Raw genomic sequence first — 19,722 nt, 5'->3', positions numbered from 1 at the left:
TATATATATATATATATATATATATATATATATATATATATATATATATATATATATATATATATATATATATATATATATATATATATATATATATATATATATATATATATATATATATATATATATATATATATATATATATTGGACTCGCCTATATCCTGACTGCAGTTAATAGATTTTCAGTGAATGTTAAGAGGTTCAAAACTGCACAAAATATAAAATAAATTGACTTCTATTCATTCTTAAAAACATTAAAAACACTTAAAAACATTAATATTCTCGCATTGACGTGAGACGTGTGGGTTGTAAAGTGGTGCACAAGACAACTCCGGATTACGGCCACGTGGAGTTGCTTGCAGCAGATGAGCGTGTATGCATTGCGCTTCCATCAAACTGCGGCCGCCACGGTCCGCATCCTATTGTGTGTGCTCAGGAGCAGAATTCAACCGCCAAATAGGCAACTGCCGCAGGTTCTTCTCAGATTGAAAGTGATAAAGCTTCACCCCTTACTGCTTCTTTTCTTGCACTGCTGTAAGTACCTTCCTTGTCTGCAGCTCAGTAGGCGCTTAAATAAGTGGAAACGCGTCAATTGCTGAGAACATGACACAGAACAACGTGGATTTAGAGCAGAACATATGTATTGCTGGCGATACAGGTGCCACTTGATCACGTGCAGAATCTTCCGTGTTAATTAAATCATCCTTTTGTTTATTGTATGCTTAGCTTACGACACAGAAAATAATTGCACAACCTTGACTATGAGAAATACTCTTGCTCGTCGTCGTCGTGTTACTTCGGGAAGTTTGCTCAGCCACCTAGAAAGAAAAGTGTTGGATCAGATTCCCATTCCGTATTTTACGTAACGTACCAAGCTTCGGTAAGCAGGCTGCAAACAATGCACAGCAAGCCTCAGTTCCTTTTAATCTTCCTCAGAAGCTGAAGTCTAAGTGTAAAGCTGCATAACATTGAACTTTCTTTCTATTGATATTTTTTCAGCCAGAAAACGGACATTTATTGCTGACAAAATTTGAATTAAAGATGCAGCATCGTATTATGTGCTATTAACGCAGATTCAATACAAGTAACAACGCCGGGATCACCATCACAAATTGATCGGAGACTTCACCGAGCCTTAGAGATCAGCGATGAAAAACAACCTCTGTGTCGCCATGACAGTTTCGTTGCGAAAGTGCTGCTCTGTGGTGTCTACAACAAAATTTCAAATATTTCTACTCTTTTCCGGGATCTAAAAGCCTCATATTGTGTCCGATAAACATGTTTGTAATTAGACAGCGGCTACCTAACTTTGGAGGCCAGCGTGAGTTTGTGTTTGGTATCACTTGTAATGAGGATAGTACACTGATGTTGATCACTTCCGTTCAGGCACAAAGTTCATATTGTGAAATTCCAACATTTTGGAGGTCGTTCCGAGTAGAACACATTGTTGACAACTCCGCGGGGCGCTTAACATAGGCAAGGCTGCAACTTACATTTGACTTGGAGTTTGATGGCGATGACCAGTGTGGTACACGCGGCCTTTATGGCAATGGTGGCAGTCGCAGCAACGCCCTCCAGCAGGGATACCACGGCGCAAAGCAGCCCAGACAGTAGGTTGCCAGGATTAGTGCCAAGCAGGACTCTCAGCAGACACTGCGGAGAGCCAGGCTCGTTACTTCTCATTGTAGCGAGAATTTGCACATTTTTTATTCCTATGTGTGATTGAAGTTCGTCTGATTCTGCAGTATTGCAGCGCTTTAATATTCTGCTCCCGCATTAAAGCAATGCTTGTCAAAACCTAGTCACGTGCTTGCAGTGCGATTCGCTCACGAGCATTCTATTTAATGCAGGAGCTGTAAAGGTTATGTTAGTGCGGTGATACTAGTAGAGACTGTGGAAAAAGTTTTAGAGTACCGCAATCCTCCTCTCCTGGGCAACGGATTCGGAAGGTTTATGGCGGCCCGTGCCTGATGCTCCTGGCATGACAATCACGCCTACCTTTTATCTTCCTTCGTAATGTCCGTATTATAAATAGAAAAATAACGTACTCCGCAATTAGCAGAAGCAGCTTTAGGGATATCGTGCGCAAACACTAGAAAAAAATTGCAAGCAATGATCCTTGTAGGTAACTTGTTTAGCAGAACCTTGGACGGCCACTGCAATATGCAGTTACCTGCGCATTTTCGTGCTCGCTGAGCTGGTAACATTGGGCCGCGCTGGCCATATGCCTTCCAAGCGCGGCGGCGCAGGGAAAAGGAATGCGTTACAATAAAGTTTTCCAGTGACTGCACATACTCGAGGAGAACGCTTTGACAGTGCACCACCATCTAGCGTTACTGTATGTATCTCTTTCACCGGCCACCAAGGCTGCATGCGCAGATGGCCACTCTGCATACGCAGGCTGCATACGCAGGCTGCATACGCAGATGGTCCCTATAGGGACCAGATGGAGGCGGCGCGTGGGGATAGTCGGCGCGGTGGCTGTTGGTGGCTAGAAAAACCGGTATGAGATAGCGGTACATGCTAGTGCTAGGTTAAATATTTCTAATCAAATATTTCAAATTATTTCTAACTTATCATTGAATCGCAGATCGAAGACTTGGCGACTTTTGGGCTGGTGTCTTACTGTGTTATTGTTGACTTTTACAAGTCAGTATTTCCACCAATGTTTTTTAAATTTTTTAGCCTCTACCTCTCTTTCATTTCTTTCTTTGTATTAGATTTAAGGCCGGAAAAAGCTGTTGTGGTCCGGGCTTGACGTCTTTATCATATATGCATTGTTTATCTTTCATGAAAGAGGACTAATACAACAGTAAAAAGACATATGCGTGAAATAAGGCTGTTGACTCGCGAGGTGTTGCTCAAGCGCATTTTAGAAAAGCTGTCAGTTTGTATAGAAGTTGTGCGGCTCATGTGTTATCGCAGTTGGCGTGTCGGACGCCGGCAGTTTCGTTTAAAAGACTGCTCCACACCATTATTTCACACAAGCAGACAGTACTGTGCGATTCCAAATTGCCTTTCGGCTACGTTAACAAATAACGGTTGCAAAGTTGTTTTCATTGTAAAAGTCTTACCACTAAAGCCTTGACCAGGCTCACGAGAACTTCATCCTGAAACAGAAAAGAAATAGCGCTGTCACCAAAAAGCTCTCCTACTGAGTAATAATAACGCCACTTCATCGCAGAATAATTGCAACTGACCTGTCTATCGTTTATTCTTGCGCATTTGGTCAGCGCTGGTTACCACGGTCATATTGCAGTATGCGTTTTAAAATATTTGTTATATATTAATAATGTTGAGTTAGGTAATTTTAAATAAGCCGCATGGTATTTCTGGCGTACTTCAGGCATAAGAAGACATGTAATGTAGTGCCTGGAAAATGACAACAATACATCGAAAAGAATAATTTTAAAAAGCACGAAAAAATTAACGTGCGTATAAAATTTAGTTCCTAGGGTGGAACTATTTTACAAAGCACATCTTCTCATTGAGGATGCTAACGGAAAACATTTGATCAGGAAGTTTTGTTAACATCCAGTGCAACGTTATCTTGTGGCCGCGTTCACCATATCTAGTTTGAACGTTCGAAATAGAAACCGTTCGCCTGGTATAAGCACATTTAAATCTGAATTAAACTTAGTAACCCTAGAGAAGATACGGCTCCCGTCCCACAGCAAGACTAATTTAAAATTGATTTGTTCAAAATATAGGAAAAGGCGCTATACGTTCGCGTTTCTTCCAATGTATTCTTCTTTTGGTCAATGATGGCTTTCGTTTTTTTAACTAGGAGTTAACTGCTATGTGACAAGCCGAAGCACAGACTAACTAACAGGCTTTAATGTACGGACTTACCTTGCAAGGATCGCCTTCTTTGCACAGAAGGAGAGCGTCGGTGAAGCACTGGAAAGAAAGCATACCATTAGGGTTCAGTAAATGACGTCACGACTCGATCTCCGCGAACGGGCACAGATAAGCACCGCTGTAGTTCTATGACAAGGAGTTCGTATATACAACCCTTACTGTCACGTGAGGGAAGATTTCTGCGGCAAAAGCAGCATGTGGAAACTCCAAACTAAATAGTATTCCATCCAGTTTTTGCAGACCAATCAGGACGCTTTCGACATCGGCAGCAAAAGAAAAATAACTTCGGGAATAGGCCCCCTTGGTGGCGGGTGCATGTGACCCGTAGGCTTTACAGGCATCGCATGTGATAGAACGATGTAGGCGGTTGTGCTCCTACATTTCCCGTTGTGCGTCACACGGAAGGTTATCGCAGGCGATCTCTTCGTTAGAAACAAAGTCAGCACTTGTCCCCTTCTTTCTGTCTGCGTTTGCTTGTGCGCTGCCATTCCATGAAAATGCAAAGTCATCTAGCCCAGTCTGCTGGTTTACTGAATTTGATTTCTTGTACAACGGGCTCTTTTATGTGTAGCAAAATTAGCGCTTCTCTCCTAGCCCAGCCTGCCCAGTCTGCCGCTTCTTTAAGGTGCAGCTTGTCCTCTCAATTTTTTTTTCGGAGTGACAGTACACAGTGCAACACATGCCTTTTCACATACGTTCACCCGTAATTCCTTTGCATTAGCTATCAGGAGAAGGTAGGGCATTTCAGATGCGATCTCTTACAGCAGTGGCGCTACTCGCCAAAGATGCCTACCAGTCTAAAAAAACAATAGTCCTGCGACAGTCCTAGAAATTTTTCAGCACAGCTCCTACGGGAACACTCGAAATGCAAAAAAAAAACAAAGCTTATTGGAACAGAATACACAGCAGGAGAACACAACACGGCAGGTCTGCGCAAAAATATCTTCATGAGAACAAGACAGGTGACCGCGCGCGGCAAGCGATCAAGATGAATAAGCTTCAGATCATTTGGTTTCTAATTTAAAAAAAAGCTGTTTAGCAATTCTCATCCTCGCCTGCTGCATTTTGCTTGGACCATTCACAATTGTTTTCGTGAGAGCTCCGAAACATCGGTTAAACGAAACTTTACACGTGGGCTGTGCCTTTGGAAAACTTGTCGCGATGTTCTGACCATGAATGCGGCAGCGACTTCAGCGTAAAACAAGGAGCACGTTGCACAAGGATGAAGACATTCGCTGTGGAAAACGGAGCGCAGATCAACGCCCAGTTTTTAACTCTTTAAAGCCTTATTTCTTCGCTTGAAAGGCACGTCAGCGATTTTCAGAAATTGTGACTTTCCACACTTCTTTTGCACGTGAGTAATCTTCGCAAGGAAGTGGATAAACTTGTTTGTCGAAAACAGTTTTCAGGTCATATCAGTCCTTGCAGCATTTAAAAACGCGCCAAAAAATTTCATTTTAATGCACGCAGTATAGAGCTAGAAATTGCAGTTTACTGAATCGCTTACGGCACGCCCTTTGAACTGGCTTCGAAGGCAATTTTCACATTTCCTCTAAACTCGACGGCTAGCGAAGGCGGCATTGGAGGTGATATCCAATAAAGTTTGACAAGGTTTTTTGCTGATGTCTTACAGGTACTGACGAAGATGCAAGACCCTGCAATAAATTTGTGTGCGCAGGTCGTCAACGAATAACCTAATCATGTGCTCTACGGTTTACGTCTGGTGATGAAAATAAAAATGTGAACAGATACAGATAGAGAAAAGTTTATTTCCAGTTTCAACTGGAGGGTTTCCTGGCTAAAAGCTGCATGAACAGCTTGACTGGGTCCTGGAAACCCCTACAAGCAGTAGCACACGAACGGTACAAGAAATTTTCAAAACTCGTCACACATACAGTAGTATAATATTTCAAGAAAAACACCCGACACATATATACTGACTCGGATAATGTTTAAAAAAAAGTTAGAACACTAAAATGGCCGTACATATGTTGAAAAAATAAGAAACATTGAAAATATTAACACACAAGCAAAACTTTCAACAATCAACAAGTGGAGGCATACAATGGTATTTAAACAAAATATTTCCGCCGCTCAGCTTTTGTATATCTAGTTGTATGTTGATAAGTGTTTAAAACATGGGGCAGATTATAAGACAACATTTGTAATTTATAGTCGGTGCGAAAGCGGGGTATGTTCCATGAGCTCGTACTTCTTGTATGTATTTTAGCACCACGCGTGTCTAAATATGCTAAAGTGGATTAAAAACTGACGATAGATGCCGTAGAAAAATACATTTTTTGCAACAACTTAAACTTATACAAAAGATCAAAGCGGACAATGTTATGAGCTTGGAAGGCGTATTTCGTAGTAGTCATGATATCTATATCGGCGATTATTCGAACAATTTTCTTTCGAAATACCAGAAGCTTATTTATGTTATTTTTAGTCATTGTGGCCCATACTAAGCTTCAGTAGTTAAGGTGAGAGAAAAATAATGCATAATAAATTTTTAATTTACATTTTAAAGGTAAAGTTTCACGGCATCGCGAAAGGGCTCCGCAGACTGACGAGAGTTTTTTTACAGAGGTGTACGATGTGGGCATCCCAGCTTAAATGACACGAAAAATAGACTCCAAGGATTTCGTGCTCTTCAACAATTTCTATTTGTTGATTTTCAAAGTATAGCATGCAATTCGGTGTCGAAGAAGGCCATGCTTACCTTTCCCACGTTGAGTACCCCGGGAAGAGTAATTGGGATTGGTGTTTTGCACGTCTCAGTTCCTTTAAAGATCTTCTTGCATCCGGGCACGTTGGACACGCAGCAGAGTGGCTTTAATAATTGCGAGAGTTTGACCAGATCTGCAACGCCATAGCGACAGAACGGAATGAGCCAACCATGCTGTTTATCTTAGCCCTTATAAACTAGAGGGTACTGCACACCTATAATTTGTGGTATTTCCACCTGTGCTGTACGTTTTATTTATAAGCTAAAGGGCATCTTCAAGGCCCCTTGATTCAATCAGCCGACACATTAACGGTGCAGAAAAAGCATGGGGAAGATGACGAATGCATACAGAGTTCTGAGCCATTACACCTCTCTGGAGCCTCGGCTGTAACTACCAGAACTATAAATTCAAACCTTGCTCTTATAAAACTGTCCTCAGAGCTGAGCCGGAAAAGGGGCCTGAATGGGAGCTGATTGAATTATTCGCAATAAGGCCCACTTGGACCGAGAACAATGGAAGCAACGCCGTAGTTACACTCCCAGAAAGGAAAATTTACTTGCTAATGCAATCAAATGATTGCCTTGGCAGCTTGGAAAGCTTTCAGCATTCCAGGTGTTCCAAAGAATATTTTAAGTAATTTAAAAAATATAGCCTGTTGTGGTATGAAGACAGCTTTTGTGGCAGATTAATATCAGCGTCAGTGGACATAAGAAATCAAATGATTAAACATAATTAGTTACCCGGTTACCTAATTTTGACAATTCAATTTTTAACTCGCGTAGTTAGACACCTGGTCGCAAGAAGAGATTTTGGAGCCGCTTGTTAGTAACAGCGAAATCGGTTTTAAGACTTCTGAAAACACAGTCACCATCGGTGTAGTGACCGGACAAAAATTGAATATTTCCACTTGTTATGTGTAATGGAAAGGTTGATTTACTCGCATACTTTTCGAAGGCGCATGTATTTTGTCACAATATGCAGCCCAAATTTGCTGGGCGACAGCGCCGAGGATACTCGCGTTTTTGAAATTAAAAAATATTGATACGTCTATTATTAACGACTGATTAAAAATCACTTGTTGCAACAAGGAGCTTATCTGTGATAATTCAAAAACTGAGTTATCAGAAATTAGTTAAGAGCCAAGTACCTGAACTTATTCGACTGTTTTCTTATGTCTGCTGACGCCAGCCGCAGACTGCCCCAGAAGCTGTCCTCATTCAATTAGAACCTAGCTTTAAAATTAAATTCTTGACAGATACACCCAGAAATTCAGTTCCAGCCTAGCTAATCATTTCGCGCCAATGGTAAATCCACGACTATCATTTGACCTAGTCTAAGGTAACGAAACACGGTTGTAAGGAATGCTTTGAATTTGTGATGTACATGTGTTTAAAAGCGTCTGCCAATAAAACAAGAAGAGCATAAACAACAAGTCTAAAATTTCTGGACACACAGCGGACTTTCGAAACTTAACTTACTAGCGGTCTGCCAATTTTCACTTCGATAATGAATTCCGCGCTTGAAGCAATTTTCTTTCTTAAAACACGGATATTATTTTGTCTCTTTTTACCGTCGTCCACTTCAGTCAGAATTGAGAAACTTTGTTCGAAGGCACATATGTTGTTGATCCAAACTACACGAACCACTCATGAAAAAGAGAAATAGGAGCAAAGCACCGGTATTTTTTAGTGACACCTTCGAAAACTGAAGTTCCATAAATATTGTAACATACGAGGTACATATTTATAACGACAACGATTTTTCGCTAAGAAATTGCAGTGCGACAGTAATAAAATAATTAAAATAAAAATACCAGCTGAGAACCTTGTTTCCTCGATTTTGGTTATTAATCGACTTACCAAGGCCTATAAGGCTGAGGATGAAATCTACAAGTTCCAACAAGGCAGCCAGGGCACTCAAGGCATCGAGTTTCAGTAGGGCTTCGATCAGACACTGCAAAGCAAGAGGGATTAGTTTTTTTACAGACAGCGGCTTCGAGAAAAAGAAGACATCATAATTAGTTATGCAGTGCTGATAACTATGACCGAGAAACACAGCTTTTCTGCTTTCATCCTGAATAATATTACCGATTAGGCATTGCGGGCATCAGCCAAAACAGGAGCGCATATGTACACTTCTTGTATGCAAGCTGACTGCCCACTTTAATAGAGATTCTGCCTGTATAGAACGCATCAACTAGAAGGCATGGGAAAAAGAAAAGAGAGATTCCGAGAGTCACGTGCATTCTGTTAGCGGATAGTGGGTTTATTTAGTCCTTATTATTCAATTTTGAATTTGTGTTTTGATCTTGTTCTGCAGAAGCCGATAATAAAGTGGCCATTTCATGATACAGAATATGATGGCATGTAGAAAAACACTTTAACGCTTCTTTTATGCTTTTCCTTGCGGTTGAAAAATTGTTTGCATATAGTATTTTCAAAGTCATCCTAAAGTTTCCTTATTTAAAATTGATTGCTTCGAATCAATTTCTGAGATTTGAAAATTGCTTTAGGCAACATTTTGTTAAATGATTTTTGACGCGACAAAGATAGCAAAAGGCAGTAAATTATATCTTATGATCTACAAGAAGCATTAGGAAAAAACCTTACATTTTATAAGCTCCAACACCTTTATCTACAGCAGGCAATAAAGCAGATATATGTATTCTGCGTAATATTTTATCTAAAATCTTCATTCCCTATTCATCATTGTACCATTTTGTTATAGTACAAGTGCGATTCCCTGCAATAAGTCATCACTGTTCGAGCATGTACTGTATTCTTCCTAAATATTGTAGACGACAATCGGCATTTCCGGCAACCTCACATCCCCTATGACCGACGCCTGATGTGCAACTGGTAAAAAGATTATGTTATGTAACAAAGGGTTTCTATTTCGTCCTATGGTCATCCCTGAGGCCTTCGGATACTGAAATAACACCACTCTATTATTATATATCTTCATCGACTCCCCAAATGTGACAGCAGAGAAAAACAAAAAGCTCGCTTCGGACACTGGAAGACAGGTTTGCGTTGGCGCTGCTCCAATACAGCGCCGTTTACACAGACATAATGACGGCAGCCATGGCCAATTACGACGCCTGTGGCACCGAATTAGCTCGATTAGTCGAAGGTTAGCAAAAACTTTTGTTAATGCGCTGATATACGCTTCATGTGGCACTTTTCACCCGCTAAAGTCAGAAGTAACCTTTACGGTTCCGGACTATTCATGCGGAGACAAATTTTTTTTTTTCTCAGCATGCTGTAAGCCGAGACTAGCAGTTACGACTCACAGCTTCAGCCGTACGCAGCCAACGAAAGCCGCAAGATGGCCGCCGTAAATAGCCATGCGCCACGGCGGTCCCATTTGCTCCTGACATTGGTCACATTTTGTCCCTCTCACTGTAGTGAGTTTTGGAATTGAACACATTTTCGCGGGTTCACGAGCCTGAGCTCAGTGATGCTTTTGTGGCCGTCTAATGTTTATGTGTCTCGCGTGACTTGCGACTGGCAGGAAGCTTCAAGTTTTATGTCTTGTATCCCGTATGAAAATCTAGCGTTGCTTCGTTCCTTTGCTTTGAGCAGCATCACCAAACCAGAAAAATAATTCATCGCCTTAAATTTCATCGCTGCTGATGACGAAAGATAACCGGACCGTATGTCTCTATAGCCGTTGCATGCATTTGGATGCAGATGGAAGGGCTTTGAACTACCAGTCAGAAACGTGGAGGCCACAGTTTAACACCTATTTCGCAACACACCTTGGGCAAGGCAGGTGGCCTGTAGCTCCTCGGTTTTATCGATTGAGAATGAATTTTTCTTGGGAAAATGCTCGCTCATATTGGGCTGAATTAAGGAGTGATTTCGCTGTAGTTGCGGACTGGACGGAGCAAAACTCTTATAAAATGCATATAATTGCCAAAAAATTTCATTGCGAGAGCGAACTGTGTGTTGAACGGTACGACGAAACAGCGCTGACGGACGGGATGGAAGAGGAGACAGACACATGCGCTTAGTCAGCGCATGTGTCTTTTTCCTCTTCCGTCCCGTCCGTCAGCGCTGTTTCGTCACTGTTCAACATGAACCAACCAGCCCGACTCAGCCTTCTGCTTGCATTTAAACTGAGTGCATTGCACGAATGCCGAGATAGACTGAAATTCTGTTCTCACCTTGAGAAGCTTTACCAGGGCCGCAACAATGTCTGTCTACACCGCATAGATAACACGCAAAAGAAAAAAAACGAGTTTATGCATTAGAATCACAGTGATACATTGAATTTTCACGTTCTATTCATATTGGTATTTTCTATCGTTCTCAAGGTCTGCCATGCACTACCCCTTTTCTTTACGATGTCATCCCTGCTCGATAGACTGACTTCGCGACTGGCAACGTCCTTATTTGCTTACTATCCCCTTTTGATTTAATCAAGCTATTTTACCCTTCCGTTTATATCACTTCCCCCAGTTGAGATTAGAAATCCGGCACTTTGTTCGTCTTGACCCCCTCACATTTCCATCTCATTTTCTTCCTGTTTGTAAGCGAAGCACGAGTACCGATTCCGACACCCAGACAGACTTATGGCATGCACGCATTCAGCTTAATATCCACAAATGACCGATTAGAGATTGCTCGATCTCAGAAATAAGTTCAAAAAATGACGCGATCGTTGGACGACGTTTTGTTTTCATAACAAAATGCGAAGCTTAAAATAAGACGTGTAATAAGTAGTAAGCAGTGTAATAAGATCTGTTTACTAATTTTTTTTTGTACAAAACGCGCTCACGTAACGTCGCGGCTATTTTTTATTAGTGGAATGTAGAGAGGGTTGCTGAATTTTGCTTCTTTCGCTCTGTCCTCGACCCTTTCAACTGTTTTGCTCAGAAAAAATCGGAAATATTTTTATAGAAATTCCTACTCCGCACGTCAACCCTTGTCACTGTTCAAAAACCTTGCCTCTGGGAGCGCTTTCGCATCATTTTTTATTTCGTGCATTGTATTGCCAATCCAGCAGGGCTCATGAGTTCATCGATCAAGCCTGAAGGAATATACTAGCGTAACGTGTAAATATATATATGTATTTTTTATTTATACATTTATTTCATTCTGCCCTCAGCACACAAAGAAGCTTTGCACAATAGAGTGCTGACGTACCGATGAGCGTAGCGCACACAAAAACAAGGAAATAATTTAAGCAAATTCTAGCCTGTTTTCATCACATTGTGAAGACGGGACCCCTTTCTGACGATGCAAAGACTTGTTCTGTACATCTTTCTCTGTTTTCTCTTGCTCGTGTTCAAAACAGCTGATAAAATGTGGCTTACCGTAGTTGCTTTGCAAAGATCCAGGGAAGACCCAAGGCACTGAAAGTAAAGTGTTTGGTTAACACGTAGTTCGCTAAAAAAAATTATCTTAAAGGCATATCATTTTCAGGTTCCCTGCTCTTTGGTGTTAAGAGTGAAAATGGAAACGAATTTTTCCTGAGCACCACTCGTGCGCAGTAAACTTGTACGATTTTTCAAGTGCCTCATTAAGCAGCTTTGAAATATTTTAAAATTTTCGTAAATTATTATAGCATATACGTTCAAATTCATAAAAGTATAGAATTTGTGATGTCAAATTGTCTCTAGGCAAGTATTTCGACGAACTGAATTAGTATATCAGGAGCTTACTGCGCTATTTCCGCCGGCAATGGCGGTGAAATAGTGAGTTCAGAACGAGGCCTTGTGGAGAGTTCTCAGTTCAGGAATTATTCTCGAAAGTACGTCTGGAAATGAGCTGAAGCTCCTGATTGTTTTATAGAATTTCTGGCAGGAGCGATGTTTGCTTTTTCTCTTTGAACGATTAAAGAATATGAAAGGATTCTAGCTTTGAAAAGCTGGTGGAAAAAATGTATAAGAGCCTCAGAGTTGTTTTCACCACACTGGCACTCGGCACCTTTCCATTATGCTACCACTGACAATGATGAAGTTCCGTTCACCTTTCCAATGTCCAAGATGTCCGGCAGGGTGGCATTAAGGCACTGGGTAGCTGGAATGCAAACGTACACGTTACCGAGCATGTCTGAGCAGGACACTAAGTGGGAAACTAAGCCAAACTGAGTTGCAAGGCTTGCGTTGCAAATATGTAATAGCAAATACGTGATTGTTAGTAATAACAGAGCACTGAAAAGCCAGAAAATTGCCAAAGAGAACGCAGCGCGTAAAAATGATGCACACGTGGCGACACCTCTTGAGGATCCTTGCAACTGCACCTGGCCATGATTGACTCACCGCTTTTTCGTGCAGCGTTATTTAGACGGCAATAGGCAGGTGCCGTCACAGAACCAACCGCGCCTTATTATAGCACTGCGCCTGCAGACGTTTTTTTTTTTTTTTACCGCGTTGTGCTAGAGGTTGGTAAGCGGATGAAGAAGCACGCCCTCTGATGCTGCCTCTAAGAGAACTTACACGCGCGGTCTACGTCCAACAGAGTTTGCATTCCGCCCCTGTGAATTACGGCAGTGTAAATTGGTGCTTTGTTTTCGATAAGATCCAGCAGTCCTTAAAAAAAGGGCGTAAGGCTGCGGGTAACAATAAAATATTAGCGTTGCGAAATCAACTCAAAAATAGCTGCATTTCACCCTCTATCCGCCTTCATAGGCAGCACGAATTCATATGAAGGAAGAATTTTTGCGTCATTGCCTATTCAGTGATTTGCACAGAACACTGAACGAGATCAGCATGATCACAAATAAAGAGAAACCAACGATAAGACTGCCCCCCCCCCCCGAAATTTACTATGATACCAAGGAGTAAAGAACAACGAATATATAAAAGCGGAAAATTTATTTATTATTGCAACTCGAGGAGTCCGAAATATTTTCCCCGCGACGAACAGAGGAACCCAGCGAACGCGCCATGTACCTCGTTGTATAATTACAAATAATCACTGCTCTCAGTACTTCGTCATTTGTCGACTTTTCATTCACAAATTCCTGATGAGGAACGGGGGAGAGGCGGGCTGGTGCAAACGGACGCCTACAGGCTGCATTTTATTTCATGACATCTATGGCTTTCCCGCAATGAGCCTTATGTCCCCCAACTCCTCTGGCGACATCTATCATAAATTCAGCAGCAGATACTGCGCAGACGCGCGCGATGCTGTGCCATGCACTCATTTCAGGATTTCATTGCGTTTTGTGCCGTGTTGTTGCGCCAGGCGCCCTACTTGTTGAAGAGAAAATTTGGGCAAGGCTCCAGACTGGGTACCTCGGCTTTTGAAGCCATCCTTTTAAAATGTTAGCCCGCCTTTGTCCTCACTTTTCTGTAGTTTCTTTTTTTCTTCACCACATCTTCGCTTAGTCGAAACATTCGCCCTTCCACGTCTTCAGCGTCCCTTTCGGCAGTTTTATCTTTCAGCTGCTATTTTATTCTGTCATCATTTCCCAGTGTTATTGAGCAGCAAACGGATTAACATAAAATCATCAGAAGGTTATCAGCACTAGAGCGTTTTCACTTGAAGTTTTCAAGCATTTCTGATTTTATGAGACTTTATACATGAAGACCGTAAGCAGAATATAACGGCGCAAGAAAACATTAAGAGGAACACGCAAAACACAGGACATGTCCCTGCTTTCTTGCGCCGTTGTATTCTGTTTACGGTGCCTACTCACCAACTAGCTTAAACTGAAGCCCTGCTGCATCATACATGGAATAAAAGAGGTGAATCGAACATGTCGTTGCGATCGTCAAGTCGTGGAACTACCTCGCGTCGGACTGCGCATATATTATTATTAGGGTAATTTTGTAAACTGGTACCCCTATGTTTATGCGGTTACTGCGAAAAAAAATTTTCATTTTTTCTATCTGAAGCCGCGCGATAGAAAAGTGTTGAAGAAATTGTTTGACGTTGATGAAGTAAACATTAAACAAATATAGCTTAAGTGAGCCTTGCTTGACGTTACTGTGCTTAAGATCAGACGACAGAAACAACTTGCGGGGACAGGATGCAAGTGACTGTAGATCGTCGGCTCTAAAGCTTCCTCCCGCACACCGTGGTATTTCGTGTCTGTCGCCGCCATGTCACTGCTTTGGAGTAAAGTAGATGAGGATGAGGGCGCCCTAAACCAAGCAAGGCAAGGTCACTATGGCATTACTTGTTCCACAATTAGCTTCTTCGTTAGCGCAATTATCATTGTATACTTTCCGCTATCTTACCTTTTGCCTCATGACATGAGGCTAGCAGTCTGTTCCGAAAGTGAAAACTCAATGAAATACAAGAGCAATGAGGCTTCTTTTTTTTTTGCCGCTTGCTTTATTGTTTGGCTCGCATTGAATGAAAAAAAAAGAGAGATCGAGAGAAAATGGTTCCAACGCCACCATCATCAGTAGTAGGCATTGACACTTTAGAACTGGCCGTTCACTGAATTGATTTTGTTGATGAGTTGCCTTGTACTTTTTCTTTTTGTACTTATTGTGCCCCTCCTGCCAGGCCCCTTCACTGGGCCTGCAGTGAGCTCTAAATAAATAAAAAATAAATAAATACCTAAATAAATAAATAAATAAATAAATTTGTCAACTGTCAGCTTTGTGAGAGAGATAAGTATTTGATTTCCTTAAATTTATATTTTTGCAATTCGTCATTGAAAAAAAATATTAACAAAACTTGGGCGATGCCACATATGAGCTATTCTCTAAGGCTTGATGCTGTAATTTGATTTTAAAGGGCCATGTATAGCTTGTACAAAATGCGGCATTGTTACCGCACTTAGCCTGAAAGAGAGGCTTTTTTCCCCAGGAATTCACCCAAGAGAATCCGAGCACCAACAAGGCCACGGGAAAGCTATATACCTCGTGGAAGGCCTCTCAGCACCAGCGGCACTGGGAATTTAACGCCACAAATCTGTCATGCGTAAAGGAGAATGTTTGCCAAATAGTTATTGGTGCAAAGATTGGTTGATGCAGCCAAATATTAACAAATGCCAGGTAATATGAGTACCTAAAAAAATTTCGTCCCCGCCGCCCCACAACGCCAATAACATTTTATTGGAATCAGCCTCGTCATATAAATACTTAGACGTTCGCATTACTTCAAATCTTAACTGGTCTGTTCATGCCGAGAACATAATTAAAAATGCTGATCGCTTTCTAGGTTACTTACGTCGCAACGCTTTTAATGTTCCTTCGAACTCGAAACTATTGCTTTGTAAAACAGTAATACTATCTAAACTCGAGTATGCAACACCTGTATGGGACCATGCTCATTAGTTGAGATGGCGCAAAATACCTCTGTACGTTTCAGCTTTGCTAACTACAACCAGAAAGCGAGTAAAAGTGCTACGAAGTCTAACCTGTGACATCGCGTAGAAAAGTGTTTTGTATCGCCTTGATCCACAAGCTGTATCATCCTGCACTACGTGATCACCTTATCCCCTCGCCAATATCTGTACCCCGCCGCATTGATCAGAATCACAAAGTCGGATTTGTGTCTTGCAACACGAAATGCATCCCGCAGTCATTCGTGCCGCAAACCTCACGTGACTGGAACCACCGTCCTGCAGAAGTTGCTGGCATTGTAAATTATGAGCAGTTCCGCGTAGCACTAGCGAACATTGTATATTCAGATGCTATTTAACATTCTTGCAACCAAACGTAATTTCTCTCTATTTTTGGTGTATCTACCACTCGCCCCCTGTAATGCCACCGGTGCTGGGAGGTAATATAAATAAATAAATAATGATTGTGACAAGTTGACAACACTGCAGATGACTATCAATCAACTGTTTAATAAAAAGAAAAACGTACAACATGCTCTTTTTTTCTACCGCCACTATTTGTGCGTAAGCACCCTTGTGTGCTTCTGTACGACTTTGAACTTGTGCATCTTGATTCACATGATTGGAGTAACACAGCTTCTGTTGGTGTAGCATGTGTGCTCCTGGGGCTGAAGAACGACTATATATATGCGCGTTTCTCTCGAATAAAATTACCGAGGACAGTGAAGACTGCTTCTGTGCCCACGTGTCTAATTTTGAGTTCTGCTGCGAGCCTCATTAAACATTTCATCATTTCTAATGACACATCTGCTCATTAGGATGCAGTTGTAAGGAAACGCATACGCTCGGTTCGCCATTATTCCCCAAGAACTATCGTGCGAGTAAGTTGCTTCCACGAAACCTTATTTCTTCAAAATGATTGCTCATCTCAATGAAATGTATTAACAGACGGATTTTAAAGCGGAGTGGCACTTCCTCTCGATTATGGCCTCTTTCGTCATCATCATCATCATCATCATCGGGCCAACTACACCCACAGCAGGGCAAAGGCCCCTTCCATGCCTCTCCAGTTAACCCTGTCCTTTGCCAGCTGCGCCCACCATTTGCCTGGAAACTTCTTCATCTTATCAGCCCACCTAACATTCTGCCGTCCCCTGCTACGCTTGCGTTCTCTTGGAATCCACTCCGTTACCCTTTAGGAGCAGCGGTTATCCTACCTTCGCATCACAGACCCTGCCCAAGCCCATTTCTTCCTCTTGATGACATTAACCCTCGTTTGTTCCCTCACCCACTTTTTCCGCTTCCGGTCTCTTAGCGTTAACCCTATCATTTTTCTTTCCATGGCTCGCTGCGTTCTCCTTAACTTAAGCTGAACCCGTTTCGTTAGCCTCCAGGTTTCTGCCCCGTAGGTGAGTAGCGCTAAGCTAAAAGGGGTGGTACAATTTCCTCGTGGGGGATATTGGCAAACTGCCATTCCTGATCTGTGAGGACCTGCCATATGCGCTCCACACCATTCTTATCCTTCTATTTACTTCTGTGTCATGATCCGGATCAGCTGTCACTGCTTTTCTGTTTAGTGGCCTGCAGCTGCTCTGTCTTATGATGTGCCTTTTCTGAAGTTTCTTAGAAGCGTTGTAGATAGTTCATATAAACACAACATACTTTGACTGTAATAAATACCATGTTTACAAAAAATGGTTTTTGGCCCTTAGGCTGCTTCCTCGCCTGGCAATCTAATGACCCTCGATTCGATTCCCAGCATCTTCGGAAGCAAATTTATTTTAATTTTTTGCTATAAACGTCACTATCTTGCGACTTACTGATGACGTCATGCGAGAGCACAGTGCCTCATTTGAGGAATCTGTTGCCATGGACTCTGACGGACGGCGGCTTTTGTGGTAATGGGAGGTATACGGCTCTCGCCTTGAAACCTTCATCTCATATTCTGCCCACCTTGTTCACTTCCTTTTGGCCTGCCGTTGCGCAGTTTTTTTTTTTCATCAGAATGTACCAACTAGCTCAACTCTGTGTTTTACTATCTGTGGAACTAACGCGACCCTTACTGACTGATCAATCAGTACGTAACGTAATAGTGCAACTAGTGACAGATATTAGAGTGCGCAGATAAAAAAGAAAGAAAAACAATGTTGCCCAGCCCGCACCGCCACCGGCATAACGGGCTTAAACTACTATAGTGACAGACAGGACTCTGCGTGGAGCCGATCACGGAAGAGAGAAACAGCACTGAAAGTAAGTCAGCCGCCTCAGTAACGAAAGTGCGGCACGCAAAACAGGTAATCTGTGATTACGTTAGACAAAAAGAGGTGCCTTACATGTGGCGCTGCTCCCCAGAGCAGCGGGCATCAGCAGAACCAAGACAAGGATTACGGGAGCCATGGCAGAAGATGATGTGCTCGAGGTGCAATCTCCCTTAGGGGCTCGGAAGTCTGCAGTGTCTTCATGGTCCAAAACCGTGGAGTTTTTATTGGGCTCGGACGAAGGTGACCTTTTTTTTTTCTTCCTTTAGCACGTGTGGTCGTGAGTTCTGAAACGCAGCAAAAATGTAAAAGCGAATGAAGGAGAAAAGAACACCACCCGTACTGGCTGAAAACACCTGAACCTGGGTTTGGAAACAAGCCATACGCGGGTGCAAAGCATGAGTAGTGTGGTTTCCTCTCTCGTGAATTATAGTGTCCCGGAAGCGAGTAGGCTGTTTTCCAGAAAGCCTCGAGTCGAAAAATTGCTACTACGAAGTGGGAGCTTTCGCTCTGCATTCTCCGACACACGCCCATTGCCTGAAATAATATTGGCAATTAGATAACATGTTTTTGCGCATACACGTGCCACAAAAATTTGAGTGCGCACTTTTATTTTGTGTCACACCGAAGTACTTAAACCTCACATTATTTACACGTGCTGTTAGAATAGTCAGAACGAGCCATCAGCAGCTGCTGCAGCCAGTAGAGCGCATGATGAGCATGGTGGGGCTTTTCGTGATTTTTGCTAAAGATAGTGTGCGTGGTGCGGCGAGATACACACGTACAGTAAAATACACTAATAGCTACAACTGTGGTTCGTGTTTCGGCGAAGCTTGTTTTTACTCCACATCTGGTAGTGAATGTAGTTGGTGCCAATCGAATGATATTAAATTTTTATACAACACCATAGTTGAAACTCGAGTACGTGTAGGGTTAGTGAAAACGAGTATCGGGCTCGTGTTTTTTAGAGGGTGCACGTGTCATCGTAGCATCAAGGCCTTCCTTTAAGGATGGACCTGCCTTAAACCCCGAGATTCTCTTCTATAACCTGCGTGTTTACCTGGTGAACGAAGTACTCCTGGAATACATGCACGGCGGCTATGGTACGCCAGCGAACCACAAGATCGCATTATCCATTTCTCTGTTAAGTGCGACAGCATTGCGAAAAACGAGAACCAACTTTTAACAATTTCTTTTCACGTTAGGAGATAAAACGGCGGTGTAAGTACAACAACCCTCAATTATGATCTCCGCTTCAGTCTTCACGTGATGACTTTCACTTTAAGGAGAAGTACGCGTGCCCTAATTTTACCTTGCCCATTCCCCTCGGTCAGAGCTTGACGACATTCCAGTAGGCGTCCTTTAGAAGGATGAGATCTGCGGCTGCCCTTACCCTGCCGCTGCATTCCCCCGATGGGGTTCTTGAGGAGATATAGCCCTTAGCACATGCCTTGAATGCTGTACGGTGGTAGTGGATGGGCATTTTCTCCAGCGCCTTTGAACATTTTTTGGAACAAAGTCTTCAGGAATAGGACATCTACTAAGTGCTGCTAGGGAGCAATACGTCACTCTGTGTCTGACCGATAACACAAACAGCTAAAGCCTGCTCACGTATCTATATG

General features: G+C 42.3%; 1 protein-coding gene across 1 annotated transcript; it reads right to left on the bottom strand.

The window, feature by feature from the left end:
* Positions 1 to 638: 638 nt before the first annotated feature.
* Positions 639 to 18,297, bottom strand: LOC144100350 (uncharacterized). Its single transcript, XM_077633327.1, has 10 exons — positions 18,176 to 18,297; positions 12,567 to 12,616; positions 11,911 to 11,949; positions 10,759 to 10,794; positions 8,450 to 8,543; positions 6,584 to 6,723; positions 3,853 to 3,900; positions 3,075 to 3,110; positions 1,494 to 1,653; positions 639 to 818 (listed from the first exon to the last, which is right to left on the bottom strand). The coding sequence occupies exons 1-10, from the start codon at positions 18,237 to 18,239 to the stop codon at positions 811 to 813; spliced, it is 675 nt and encodes a 224-aa protein (XP_077489453.1). The 5' UTR covers positions 18,240 to 18,297; the 3' UTR covers positions 639 to 810.
* Between the last annotated feature and the right edge of the window lie 1,425 nt (positions 18,298 to 19,722).

This window comes from Amblyomma americanum, chromosome 8 (genome assembly GCF_052857255.1).
Source record: "Amblyomma americanum isolate KBUSLIRL-KWMA chromosome 8, ASM5285725v1, whole genome shotgun sequence".
In the NCBI taxonomy this organism is placed as follows: domain Eukaryota; kingdom Metazoa; phylum Arthropoda; class Arachnida; order Ixodida; family Ixodidae; genus Amblyomma; species Amblyomma americanum.
Note: the sequence above shows the minus strand (reverse complement) of the source record. Positions and strands in the feature narration are given on the sequence as shown.